The sequence below is a fragment of the Diprion similis genome, chromosome 13 (assembly GCF_021155765.1).
Source record: "Diprion similis isolate iyDipSimi1 chromosome 13, iyDipSimi1.1, whole genome shotgun sequence".
Taxonomy (NCBI): Eukaryota; Metazoa; Arthropoda; class Insecta; order Hymenoptera; family Diprionidae; genus Diprion; species Diprion similis.
The window spans coordinates 7,406,974-7,421,898 of record NC_060117.1 but is presented as its reverse complement, the minus strand read 5'-3'; the positions used below and the strand labels follow the sequence as shown (position 1 = coordinate 7,421,898).

The window sequence follows — 14,925 nt, the reverse complement described above, 5'->3', positions numbered from 1 at the left end:
CGTGACTCTATTCACGATATCTATAGATATACTGATTTTCTTACAATTATTTATAGGAAAAAAACTAGAAGATCGAAGAACAACTCGAAACTTATCATACCTTCAGTGCACAGTAACCTGATTAAAGAAAACGATATTTTGTTTAAACCTTTGAACCGATATACGTCACAATGAATATTTATCGAAGAAATATCGTCTGCAATCGATTTACCATTTATATTAACCGAGGGTCACAGCAATTAACAGCCTATTCGCCGTTGCGCTGCGAGAATTTGACGTTCGAACACAATTCATTGGGTTCAAATACTGTCGCAAACACTGTACAAACCATCTTTAACACGAATAACACCATAATTATTATACACAATAATGAAAAAAAAATGGATGCGGTTAACAAGCCGAGATGTGTCAATCAAACTGAATTATTAAGATGTAGGGTTGGGCTGATAATTGTTAGCCTGCGTGCTAGTCGAGTATAACAGCAGAGGAATCCAAGCATCGATCGACGTCGTAGCACAAGCACTTTTAATATTTCGCGAGAGTTTGAAAGCGGCTTTTGAAACGTTGGGGTGAGTGGATCACGATGGAATAATGCAGAGAGTCGTTTCACGCATGAAGGTTTTTGCGTGCAAAAGAAAAATTTGAAATTGAACATCTTTCGTGAATTCATCATTTGAGTCTCATTCATCGGATATATAAGCCATTCTAACCTCGCTGAAGAGGTTCGTCGGTTTTGTTCGACATGATTTGTGGTTCATCTACATTGCGTGGCTCAGGAGTAATATTTAAATTCCGAGGGTTACTTATTTCCATGATTTCTCACACTTTATCGGAGGTTCGGCGAGTATTTTGAATAATCTGAACACTAGAGCGTAGTTGGAGAAATAATTGTTGTTGGACAACGTTTCAAAATAATCTTTATCTACTGGGGGTAAAAACTTTTTTATAATTATAAACATCATTGGTCATTGTAGCTTCCAAAAAATTAAATCACGCTTTGTAACTTTTTCGAAAATTTGAATACAGCACAGGTTTCTGTAAGCTGAACGATTTTTTTAAATCAAATTGTTGAAGAAACGTGATTTGAAGAAATGTAACCATTTTTGGGATGCTTAACATCAACGTCCCATGGGTTAAAGAAAACGTTAAAGCATATTGAAATCGAATTTAAACTAGAAAGGCAGTCTGAAAAAGTGCAAAAACGGTCGTTTCCAAGAATACACATAAATAATATTATACGAAGAATATTTATTATTTGAATAAATATTCCCAGAGCTCAAATATCCAGATCAAATTCACTCATCTCTTGAATGTCATTTTTTTTATTCACAATAGTCGACGCAATCGTTCTCATGACTCCAAAGAATCATTTTTCATTTTAATGGACATCGTGATTATGATAGTCACAATAAAAATAAGCCTTTCAAGATACCGAGTGTTTTGAAAAGTGTTAAACAGCGGCATTTTCGTATCAGAAATTTCACGTGAGAATTGAATTCTTGGTTACTAAGAGTAACAATTTATCTCCACGATCTCGCTAGGTGAATAGAAAACCTTGGTTGGCATCCGGATCAGCGGCAGAATCTCGAGGTAACGAGTGCAGTCAGCAGATTTTCCTCTTATCGTTAGAATTAATCGTATCAGTGGCTGCCGTTGGAGTAATTAAGAGACTGGATCGGTGCGGTAAGGGGTTGATGCGAGAGGTAGAGAGTCACTATCGATTTCACGTGGTCTCCTTGGGCGTCTTCTTATATCCGTTAAACCTTGTAGAAAGGAATCAGGAATAGGTTACAGCTACGTGACGTGGTTACGACCAACAGAATATTGAAGGGTAGAAAATTTTTGTTAAGAAGAGTTATTGTCAGACACTTCGAAACGGTTTTTGTAACCATGAATAACAATTCAAGGATACATCTGCAGTAGTATTTACATAAGTATTCACATACAGATTGGTTACCACTCACAGGAATTGGCCAAATTTTCACAGTTGCACTGAATGGATCGACCTATCCGGTATGATGACACTCGGCGGTGATGAAACACACATTTTGAGCCCAGTTCCATGAGATTTGATGGTGAAATGACGAAATGGCAGCTGATCTGGTTTTCGATTACGAAGACCACTGAAATCTCAATTTGGCGATATTTTTTACTGACGTTACGCGCATGCCAGTAATGTATGCGTGTAATGTCGGTAAAAAATTACCGGCAGGCATGAGAAAGGTCGGTAACAAATGTCGCCAAAATTAGATTTCGGTGTTCTTCGTAATCGAAAACCAGATCAGCTGCCATTTCGTCATTTCACCATCAAATCTCATGGGACTGGGCTCAAAATGTGTGTTTCATCACCGCCGAGTGGGATCATACCGGATAGTTTGATCCATTCAGTGTAACTGTGAAAATTTGGCCAATTTCTGTGGGTGGTAACCAATCTGTAAATTTTTTTTCGAAATTTTGAAAAACTAAAAAGACGCTCCACTTTTTGCCAAAATAAGGCATTGATTGCCCAAGTTTGACTCTGATCGCTTGAGCGGTATAGGAGTTTTGCTTCCCCGCGTTTTCGAGGTCTACGACGCTTCTTTATAAGCACCTTAATAACTGGTACCTTAGTGTTTCAACTTCAGCAACACTATATTCTTCTCAATGTTGTTTTGTGTATTTGTGTATATCTGCGATGTTAGCGATGTCATGGCGTCACAGGTTTAGACCGGACCAGCTGATATCGACCATGAATTACATTTGCATACAACTTGGTAACTAAAGCTTATTTTCAAAGGTGAAACTTCTATCGGAATTCGTCATAAGCTTTGCTTGTACTTCATAATATTTTTTGACATCAAAAACACTATGCGAAAACATTATGTACGGTTTTTAGTACCGCAACCTGGATTTATGGTTGGACTTACCAAAAATATAATAGTTTTGACCATATTCGTCATCAAGATGATGTTTTTCATGGCTATTCTTAACTCTCAATCAGGACAGAGGACAATTTTTAAGATACTTATTTCGTTGAATGTAGTTGGGAAAATTATTGAGAGAACATCATGAGACTATATTCGTAGCCTGAGGCATATGCAAAACATAATCAACGTCTCAAGTATACCGTAAAATTACATTACATAAGTTGCGGCATTATACACATACGCACGTGGTCCGGGTAACACAACCGCTATTTTGTATAGCTTCTCTCAAAAACGCGACCTGCTTACGATAGAACTTTGCAGACACGTTAGCAACGGGAATACAAAAGATTATTGCAATATTTTACAAGTGTACCTTATTTTTTAGGCACTTGGGTTGACATCTGACAGCTAATTAATTGAATGAAAATAAAAGGATGTCCATTTATAGTCACTTTTTCACAAAACTTAAATTATTCTGTTCAATTAACGAAATTTATTCAGAGTATTGTAGGCTTTATTTATGAATAAAATGACTTGACAATGATGAATGAATCAGACACATTGAAATTACATCCAGAAAAATAATGTGCGTCTCTCACGTGACCAGTATCATAATGTAACCTCTCACAGATTGATACTGATTGAGATATTTTGTTGTAAATTTTCAATAGTATTTTTTTAAAGCGGGAAACCCCAAACTCCTTCACTATTTTCAACTTAAAAACCGTGAATCGCATTTTTGTGGCTATTGGAACGTGAACTTTAACCTCATTAAGATGATTTTCGCGCGGATGATCTTCTGTCGGCAAACTATCGAGACACTATTTATCGACATGTGCTATTACCTTGAATGGAAATTAATATCACCAACTACTTTCATCTATCATCGGTATCTCTGCAGATTCATCGTTGTTCGTCGAGACCAATAATTCAACTTGGCAACTTTATGGCCTTGGCACAAAGTTGAAATAGCTGGAGTTGGTTACAATCGGTGTATGACTGGAAGGCGAGGATGAAAGGAGGACTCGGGATAGAAACTATACCTTAATGCTTTACCGCGATATCATGTTAAGCGAGTAAGAACGTGGTTGCTTAAGAGCAAATTGAACTAAACTTCCGAGCCAACTTAATCCAATTTGACATGTTCTCTCACACACTCTCTCTCTTTCTGATCTCCACTCAACATTTGACGTCGAATCTCCAAAATGAATTTTGCATTAAACAAAAATTCACGATACGCCAGTCAAAGTGACAAAAGAAAGAACATCTTCCCTTTGCAACTTCCAACATGTCGTTGCAGATTTCACACTACCAAAAACAAGCACAGTGTGGATGATGGAAGTTGCATAATTATAGATACACTCCTACACGATGTGAGTAGCTCAACTCCAACCTCAAGACCTAGCCCAACCCAACCTACCGCAATCTATCCAATGCCAACCCCTTCTTAAGCAATACTTGTCGCCCCTTGTTGCACGGTCGTGGGGTTTAGGAAACCTTTGAAGTGTTCCTATGTGATAAACACACGCAGTGTTTCACCTCGCAGGGCTGTTTTCGCCGTTTCATGTTTCCCTGGCCTTCCAAATCTGATTTACTTTGCTCAGAATCGGCCCTGGTTTGCATGTTAGTTTTGCTAACGACACGCCGCGTTATGTCCATGACTAACAAAAATGTCTGAAAACTCTTCGCGTTCAGTTCTCCAAGTTCCACTTTTCTTGTGTTTGAAAATGCGTAAGTTTCGAAAGAATTTGAAGTAACGGAAGAAGGAGAAAACGGGTGTTTCGGATGAATAATTCGGTACCAACCAGGTGACCACTAACGTGCTAATCGGTCACTTGACCATTGAACTTCACTCGCATCTTCAAATTTCCCAACGGGGCTAAAACGTGACGAATATCTTACGTTCCTGATGATTGGATAAAAAGTGACAGTGGAAATTTTGTCGGCTACTAATCGGTACGGCACTGGACATACACGTTAAAAGACGTTACATTATACGAGTGTGACGACATGTGTTGAGGCAAAGACTGATCAGTGGTTCGTGGGCTTGGCTAGGGGACGGTAGTTCATTTTGGGTTCGTTGTGTTGTGGACATTGGATTATACACCGTGCGTGCCCATGAGAGGAGGAGTTCGGATGTGATAATCGGAAACGACCGGATGATATGGGTGTTGGGGGAGGTTCTTTTTTGGATTTGGTGCTTTTTCTCATCTGTGCTAATGTAGCGCTGAAGCTTTTCGGTGTATGCGACGTGTGCATACCGTACACGATTCTCCTTACCGTTCTCATCATTGGCTGTATTCTCATGTGAGTGTTGACACGAAAATATAACACATTGTTATCATTTATTGCCAAATGTACGAATCATTCTTGTTCAAAGTATATGTGTACTTGTCAAGGATCATTTCGACGATCTGTACTGTTTCAATCGATCTTATTTCACGCTCAAGCATCTGTCTCTTACAGTTTTTTCCAACAATTTTACATAGAAAACGTCTCAGTGATCCTAAGCTTGTTATATATTCTCATGTACGTACAACCAATCCTCGGGGCCGTCTTCTCCATTGATTCCCTTTGTTCATGACGATACCTCGTTTAGTCGTGTATACCCACAGTGCCTTGTACCGTCGCGCTAGAGAAAATTTTTCAACTTGTAACGTATCCTTGTTTACCGTGTAGAAACTTTCAAGCTCTGTTGTCGGGAAGTTTCTGTGCAGACTGAAACTCTCGATAAAAGCCATCCAACGACGGAACTTGTGGCAAGTTTGATAACAAATTGTATCGTACTGTCATGCGAAACAGTTTCTGAAGTAGAGAACATGTATACATCAGGGTGGTCCTTGAAAAGGTCGTTTTTTAATTTTAGCTTCAGATTATTCAAAAACAATTCCCTGACTTTTTGAGATTTTTATCCCAACTATACCTGTACCCCAAAGAGAGTGGATTCCATTCAACCCTTTCAAGGGAATATCAAATCTACCGAAAGGATTTAGATGCAATATAAAGTGACCTTTGGTATTTCGGTCTACCATATTGGACCCGCCACTCAAACACCTCTGTACCAAATTTCATCTAAAAAAGGAAATAAAAAATGACTTTCTTAAGGACTACCCTGTTATACACACATACGTAGATGGGTATACGGGACAAAATTGTGTTAAATACCATTGGCCTTCAGCCGTGACTGGACGATCTACCATCGGCGAGACTTGACTGCCAGTTCAGCCCAAATGCAGAACGGCTCGTCACTTCCAGCACTAGTTAGCATGTCTCTAGATCTCGGGGCTTGGGTTGAACAGCGTAGCCATGGGAGCTGCTGAGCTAAGCGCGGCTAATTCCAGTGTCAAATGTCAAGACGATGGTGAATTACCGTTACGGCGTGAGTAATGGCGGCCCGAGGGGTAGTTGACGTACAAACAGCACCGGCCAGTGGTTGCCGAAATTGACATGATGCATAAACTTGCTTGGCAGCTCCCGTTGGCGAAGCTTCAACGGTCACTCATCGAGATGCTGGATTGGATCATCGGGTTGTTCTTTATCTGGATGCTGTTCCCGGGGCATGGAGCCGGGAAACCGTTTCAACGACGAAAGAAACGGTGATACATGACACAATTAGCTGAACTTCCACCTCCTTTTAGATACCTACTCTGCTACGTCATTGTCAGTCACCTTTACCTCTTGCGTTGAGTAGCTGTATCAGCGAGCCAACTTTCTTTCATTCACACCACGAGCGTAATTCTGTAGCGTAGAGCTTAACTCACCCCTCAAAACCTCTACAGCCACGAGCCCTTGATCTTTCGAACGGGCTGTTGAGCAGTACCTCAGGATTGTATTCGAGTGAGCTTGACGCTGAAACACTGGCGTCGAGGGTGAGCAAGTTTATGGAGCGCTGATTGAGATTACTTCAAGGTATCGATTCGCGTACGTTTTTATTCGGTTCGACGTTGATACGAAATGTTTTGCAAACAATTGAACATTCCCCTTTCTCGAACTATTCTTTTCAGCGTCCTGACGTGCATCGTGACTGAATACATACTAGCAAATATTGAGAGATTAACTTGGAATCTGCCTTGTGATTTTTTAAAAAGCAATAATTTAGTCTTTGATACTTGTTACAAGTCAGTGTAATTTAAAGAGAGATATGTCTGAGTTTTCGAAAATCTGAAGAAGCCCAGTGTAAAATTAGTTTCTGGGTAAAAAATGTTACTCTAGAACTAAAATGCATCGATCAATATTCAGGGTCTTCTAAATATACAAAGTGATTCCATAGAAATCCTCTTTCATCCGTTTTTACGTGGCCACGGCACGTATTAAAAGTTGTTATTTTATAATACCCAACTAATCTTGTACGAAGTACCTAATATTCACGCCATTGATCGTAGGAAAAAAATTCGGCTTTTAATACGCACTCGACAACACTTCGTGCAAAAAGGTAGTTACATAAACTCATCGGGTCTATAATTATCCCTCTTTATAATGTAAATCGAGTAAAAAGGGTGACATTTTTTTTTCCGCCACCGTTGACGTGTAAAATACAAGAATTTTAGGTATTGCAAATAATACAAGGGTCAGACGACTTGTCGATACCACTAATCGCCTTTATAACGTCAACAGTTGAATCCCGTTTAGCCATTAAAAAAAGTACAGTAAAAATTCTGCTTCGAAGAAGAAGAAGAAGTAAAATAGGGGAAAAAAGCAGAACTGAAGAGAGACGAGTGAAAGCTTGCGCACTCTCGACGGAGGAAGGGCATGCCCTTTAACCCGTGCTTAACCCATCCTCGCTCTCGTGTTATCGGTACACGTATAACTTTCTTCAGTGCCAACATCTTACCCTCTCGAGTCGACAAGCTCAAGCTCTTAAGCGTCCCTCCATCCTTCAGTCACGGTTCCCAAGTTGGTAACACAGCTGCCTGATTGTTAAAGCTCTCTGCCGTTGCAGCGAAGCTTTTCCCCCGACGCACACCGCGCCTCTATAGCAAAAAGCTTCCACGACTCAGCGGACTGTTCGCCAACCCTCCGTCCGATGGCGCCACGGTGCAGTACAACTGAATCACGAAGAAATCCGCTCGCTGATGCGTCCCGGTTGCAGGACCGATTGGGGCGGACGGTTTTAACCCTGGGCGAAGGGGTGGAAAGCACGCCGGCTTGCCTAGATACCATTGGGGCGGTGGGTGAGGGGGAGGGGGGGGGGGCGAGGAGCGGGGAGCGGGGAGGCAGGAAATCGATGCTAACCGACTGTGCGGGGGTAGAAAACGCCATAGATTATCCCGCATACGCTCTGCGTCGGTTGCTATATCGTTGGAACCAATTCGATTGGTAGTCAACGACTTGCTGTGACTATGATTTCGAGGGAAGATCGATAATCGCGAGGAGCAAAATATTTTTGTATCACACATCCGACCAAGGGATGATACTTACCGATTTCTTTGGACTGTATCTTATTTTCTTGCCACAGGATATTGTCCTTTCGCGTTGTTGGTCAATGAAGGTTCATTTTTGAAAGTGCGGTACTAGTTTTACAAAAACAAATTTTACCATCGGTTTGAAAATTTTTATTCGAGCATAAGTTCAACAAATTTCTCGATGCCTCAGGCTGCTATGCTCTTTCGTCGGGTTGAGATACTAACCACAGAGAAACAAAGAAGAAAGGATTTTCTGGTGGGGTACAAAAAAAAAAAAAAAGGACAGGAAATCCTTTGCTGTATCAGCGGCAATATTGCGCGTACAGCAAATTCTATTTCTCTTCAAGCGGCTGGGAAGGAACATCGCGAACAGTTGGAAAATTCTTTCTATCCAAGCAAAGAATTCTAGATCACCTGGCGCGTAGTCATTTTTTCTTTCTTTTTCCGACTGAGAAAGCTGCAGATGGCGGTTTCCTGAACGGTTTAGTCTGCACCTTAACCTTCAACGTTTCAGACCACATTTTATTGTTTTATTATTATGAAAAACGGACTGAATTTCGTTTTTAGTTTTTAAACTCGTTCGTCTCCAGGCACCATATCTTTTACAAGGATATGTTAAACAAGATGAATTGCGCATGATTTGTCGAGCTTTTTCTCCCACATTCTTTTGAATCACAATGCTCGGCATTTTTATCCGCACTTTTCTTTCTAGCCCATCAATTTCTGCCGTATTTTTCTAACATAATAATATCTTGAACAAAAATTATTGGACATATCAACTGTCCGAAAATCTTAGGACGAATTTTTTTTGTCAGGTGAGGACAGTCAGGACACTACAGTGATATTTCCAACCCTTTTTTCTTTCATCTCTGGAAAATATTACAGAGATATTTCAGCCGAAATTATATAAATTCTGGGTAACGTAGACGAGACTTCGGAATATTGTTTCAGGGAAAATTTCTTGTGATACGAGAAGCGTATTTAATCCTTAGTGTTCGAGCATCGATCTACTTTTTCTGTTATCCCCGATCACGGACTAATTCACCGAATAAAGGGTAGCGCAGGGAGAAGATGAGAAGGAAGCCTTCGTAGTTGACCTAATTCCACCAATTTCGTTTGGCTGGTCGTTAGTGGATGTTTTTTTGGTTTTTCGCCACTCGATTCATTTCAAATATACATATATCGTATCTCACTGAAAATTCTGTCATGTGTAAATAAACGAATTGTGAGATATCGAACGACTGAGTGAAGCGCATATTGCTTCGACCAATGGAATACCCGAATAATGTTCGCGTCTTTAAATTACATCTTGAAGTTAATTAACTCGTTCAAATTCAGAATAACTGAATTGCTCATGCAGTACACAAATTTTTCACCGTAATCTGAACAAGATCTTTCATTAGTTTATTGGATAAGAAATGTGGCATGTGAAGTATAGATGCGCTGGAGGTTGTCTAACAAGATTAACGATTGGTTAACCTCTTGCCTAGGCTTGGCTAGGTTAGGCAAGGTTAGAGAAGGCAAGGTGAGGCGAGAAAAGTAGGTACAGACCAGGCTAGGCCGAGCCACAAATACCACCTCATCCCTGCAGCCTATCAATTCTTTTCTAGCGCATGCCGGGCTCGGTGGTAAAAGTTTTGACCCAAAGATTTGACAGCTTTATAGCCGTCGGTATCCATGTGAACGATCTGGAAACACTGAAAGGGAATAACAGTTGAAAAACGTCTCAATTTTCAACGTCAAACACTTGCATATGTTGAGCAATAAAAAATATGTGTTTCCTCAAAGTGATGAAATCAAAGTGCATTGCATTGTGGTTCGGTAAAATACTTCTTCAATTGAATTTCACGAGTACTTGTGTGTCAGAAAAAATGTCTAGTTCATTGTTTTAGATATATACTGTAATTATTAAATCGATTTTGGGTTGAAAAAATTGGAAAAAGCATTCAGTTTTTATAGTCTTAGGTTCTTCGTTTTCCAACGAGTACAAAGACTTGATTTACTTGAATAATATCTTCTAGCTTTGCTTCAAACAATTTACTATTTTTTACATATCTATTAATTCCTTACTTCAAAATATTCCACCTCGATTTAAAAGTTTTTCAAAAATGCGCAGAACTTGAATATTAATGCGTGTCCACGTGACTAATTGTGCTAATTGGAAAAAGTATGGAAATCTAAGAAAAATACACTTAAGGTGTTCTTGAGAATTTTGTGGTAATCCCTTTTTGACGATGAATCAATTTATTTCAAATCCAATTGTGATCAAAAATTGGTTCCATATTGACTCATATTAAAATAAAATAGACTAATTTTTAATGAATCATTAGATACAGGTATACTGTTTAGTGGCTGCAATCGGACATTAAAACCATCTAAATTATTTGTTCAAATTTTTCAACAGTGAATCAGTATATGGCTGGATAAAAGTCATTGTATATGCACTGATTTTTCCCAGTGGTATAATTATAAGTGAGAATCAGTTAATTTTCACTGATACAAATTTAAAAAGTGGCAAATGCCGCGATAAAAATCCTAATTTCAAAATTTGAAAAAACCACTGAAACTGTTAAATTTTATTCCGATCATTTTAGCACAAAACCCAAGATGGTAAACAAACCTGGTGCAATTTTTTCATTTAACCAAAGTGTGGAAGAAATATTCGTAACTTTTGCATTTATTTCAAAACTGTATAAATCTTAAGAAATTTGTTTACACTTCAAATCAATGTGTACTTTTGTTTTCCTTATAAGTTTCCGAGTAGAATGATAATTGAAGACAATATCGTCGCCAATAAATCTTAAGTTTAATGTGATCGTTATTTCGACGAAGAGTTTCATATTATCCGGTAATTCGACGATGTATAATGAATCTAAAATTTACTAAATAATATCAGCACTGAAAAATACGTGCTATAAAAAAAAAAGATATAATGATTAAGTCCAACCGGATACAAGACGTTTATCGTAAAATTAATCGAGCCGCAACTATTTCGACAAGCTCGTAAATTCGAATAATTGAAGAAACGTGGAGATCCGACCAGGTGGTTTTGGCCTATTATAAATCGAGAAAAGATCGATTCCACAAAAGAAAAAAAAAAAAAAATGACCAACCGAACCGCCGTTGAATCTCAGATTTCACGAATAAGTTATAATACAGGCCGCACTGTAAATTCCTGATTTACGATTTCTAACAGGTTAAAAAAATAATCAGAATGTCTTTGGCGTGTCTTGGATTGTTATGAAAATTGACCACGAATAATAAACGGAAAAATTGCTCTCGTGGATTCACCTGAAAATAGGCTGCGGAGGCGGGATATATCATGTCTGCACCTCCGGTTATCTCGATTCGGACAACTTCGGCAAGTTCCGGTAAACTTCGGGCCGGGCTCGGCTACCTTCGCCCCCCCCCCCCTTCCCCCCGCCATCGGGCCGCGATGCGGATGCGTGGTGGATGCGTCGCGGCGCCTTACTGTCTGCCTCTCGTCTCTTCGTCTCTCCGTCGCTTCGTCTGTCGTCTGCCATCTTCGTCGGCATTCCGTCTGCAACCTTATCCGTCACCCGCAGACTCGTTCTATCCCTCCGTCGTAGAACGGAGAAACAGACTGCTGCCAGGACGCGACGTAGGGTACCTTAAATTGAATGCCGTCGCCTTGAAGTCCGCTTAATTAAAACAGCAATTAATCAAGTTGTAAATAATGCAAAGTATACGTTTTACTGGACTCAAGGGAAGGTGGTAGGGTAAAAAGCGTTACTTGTACACACGGCAGGTTCTTGAAACGTCGGATCGTTTGTTGATTTCAAAGATTTCACCCTAGATTTGAAGTACCTGTAAAACGAGTTCCTTGAGTTCCTTGGCTGATGACCTTCTTGATTCATATGAGAGGTTTTTGACCTTGGTATCCAAGGTCAATGACGGACAATATCCATTGATGTTTGCGTTTCAGATCTTTGGTAGCGGCTCTCCGAAGAACTGGAACATTCATTGAATATAACTTACGTTTTACACAATCCATTTTATAATAACCTGACATAAAACGAGGAACTACCTTGGCCATCTGGCATAACAATTATCGAGAACCAATATGCGTTGAAAATAAAATAAACAATTAAAAACCAGCGGTTTACTCACGAATTTTACGTGAAAGGACCATTTAAGGTCAGTCGCTGAACCTAATCATGCGTTTTAAATGTAAACATAACTAACATCTCTAGATCTAGATCGTCGTCTGTAATTATGTATAACGTAATTAATAACTAATAACGTAAGTCATGTTCGTTAAACGTTAAAAGTCTGAGAAGGGCCCCACCAAAGGACTGAAACGTGAACATCTATGTATGGATGTTCCTTTATCATTGACCTTGGATACCAAGAAAAAAATCTATCAGTGTCTGCTTTTGTTCGATTATGATCAGGGGATATTTATGCATAATCGATAATGACCGTTGATTCAGCAAAGGTCACAGCGTTTGTTTGGGGCATAGAATTTACGCCTTGTTCATAGTGATACTTGGTACGAGGTCATCAAAGATTGGAAATTATATATCTCTTCGATTTGCATTAGGACACTTGTAGAGTTTGCACAATTGATAAAAAGTATCAATTTTTCTTCAGATAACCTTTTTGAACAAAGTTGAAATTTTAATTAAACAGCTTCTAGGAAATTTGAAATTTTTTCTTGTCATTTCAAAATCATTTGACTCGTTGGTTCTGCGATAATTGAGGATCGTTTTAAGCCTATATTGAAAAAAATCTTCTCAGCGCTTTTATTTTAATAACAACAACGTTTTTTTTTTCTATGAAAATGTAAAAAATTTAGTCTTTTTATGGGTGCAAATCTAAAAATTAATAAAAAATTATATATATATTTCAATGAACAAGTAAATATTTTCAATTCAGTAAATAGTCAAAGAATATCTTTTTATGAGACTAAATGTTAATATATAATAATTGTCGAGGGTATTGCGGGTAGAGTAACGATATCCTTTGATTACTTACCGGAATAATCGAATACATTTGATTGTTACTTAAGTGCATATAAATATTTATCAATTTCTTAAAGTAATTGTTATGTTTGTAGCCACATGAAAAATAAATTCCTCACAATTTTTTCAAGAACAACTTTGTTTTTGTCAATAAAAAATTGTATCGCAAAAACAACACGTCAAATAATTTTTGAATGACAAGAAAAATTTATTTAAATATGCCTACAAGCACCTTATCACGTGATTATAAAATTTCAAGAACGAACCAATTTAAGATTTACTTGTTGAAAGACGTTTCATTTCATTAAACGATCTCATTTATTTGATCAATTTCTTTCTTCCTTTAGGTTTTCAGTATTGATTACACCAGAGGTAACTCTAAGCTACAAGTTTCTTTCCTTCGAATTCGAACGTTGTTCTGCTTTAGAACGCAGCGCGTTTTAAAGGGAATATCTTCATACCCGTTCTCTAATCGTGAATTCTGACTTGCACGATGCTCGGATTCATACCATACGTAATATGGATATCAATTCATATTGGGATTGTCACTTTGCGATCCATCATCTGGTGGAAAAAAATCAAATTAATGCAATCAGGCTGTCAGCTAACCGTTTGCATTTTTTTTTCTCGTGTAGATGGTAGAACAAGTACATTATTGATTACGTTTCATTAATTTGTGTTATATAAGTAATTTAAAAGCCCAAAAATCACGATTTTCATTCATTGAAATTAAAAACTTTGGTTATGTGGTGATAAAATGACGCCGATATACAGATTCTGACGTCATAACGACACTTTCCAACATTTATGGAGACAGTATTCTCTCGTCCAATGCTCATGGGCTTTTCGACTCCAGTTTGATACTCTGGCCTTGGTGCAGCTCACATCACGATTTCCAGACCGATATGCCCCTGACGGTCGGTTGACTCAGCCTACCCCTTGTCAAATTTGCACTTTGCACTCAAACAGTCCGAACCGCACATGATGGACCGGCAATTCCCCTAAGCAGGAATTTGTGCAGGAATTTGTTGTCGTCAAATTCCAACCATCTTCACTCGGGCGACTGCCGGTACTCCAGAAATAGCCTGTTTAAATACCAGTAAGGGTGTAACGAAGCCCAGTGAGATACCCAGGGCGAGGCACCCCAGCTCCTTGCGACGTCCCTGAACTCCTAAGAAGCTCCAGTTCGTCACTTTTCTTGGGTTCCTGCATAACGTGATGGCGATATCTGATCCTGTGATTTTCAGTTCTACATCTACTATATTCACGGGTTTTATTCACCAATTTTTGGAAAGCGATCGCAACAGGTCCGTCAGATTCTACTCCGATTCTTTAAGTCTTTTAAATTATTTCCGTAATTTATTTCCGGCTAAACTATATGGTTTACAGTATGGTTGTTTCTTCAAACATAACTACCCTTACGATTAACCAAATAATTTATAGTCCCCCATACTTTCTTCACCCTTTTCCTTCAAATATCGTTCAATGTACGACAATCGTGTCAACAAGTCGAATCAGTTAATCAAGTCACGCTAGCATGTGAAAAAATTCATGAGTAATAATAATTCTTTAATATAACGATTACGACGGTGCACAAGTTGATTTTAATTGCTACGAGACTATTGAGTGCTA

The 14,925-nt window shown here is 38.8% G+C and overlaps 1 protein-coding gene across 7 annotated transcripts in view; it reads left to right on the top strand.

Moving 5' to 3' along the window:
• Positions 1–14,925, top strand: part of LOC124413991 (potassium voltage-gated channel protein Shaker) — a 248,656-nt gene that overhangs the window by 110,628 nt on the left and 123,103 nt on the right. For 2 of the 7 annotated variants that reach the window (XR_006929913.1, XM_046894837.1), the window contains exons 1-2: positions 4,970–5,213; positions 6,378–6,502. The exons of 2 other annotated variants lie outside the window; for them this stretch is intronic. Coding sequence is in view for 4 of the 5 variants with exons in the window: in XM_046894837.1 (XP_046750793.1) it covers positions 5,151–5,213; positions 6,378–6,502 (188 nt within the window). In the remaining variant the exon portion in view is untranslated. Of the gene's footprint in view, positions 1–4,969; positions 5,214–6,377; positions 6,503–14,925 lie in introns of those variants that run through there. 3 more of the 7 variants (XM_046894831.1, XM_046894830.1, XM_046894829.1) reach the window with 2 other exon arrangements.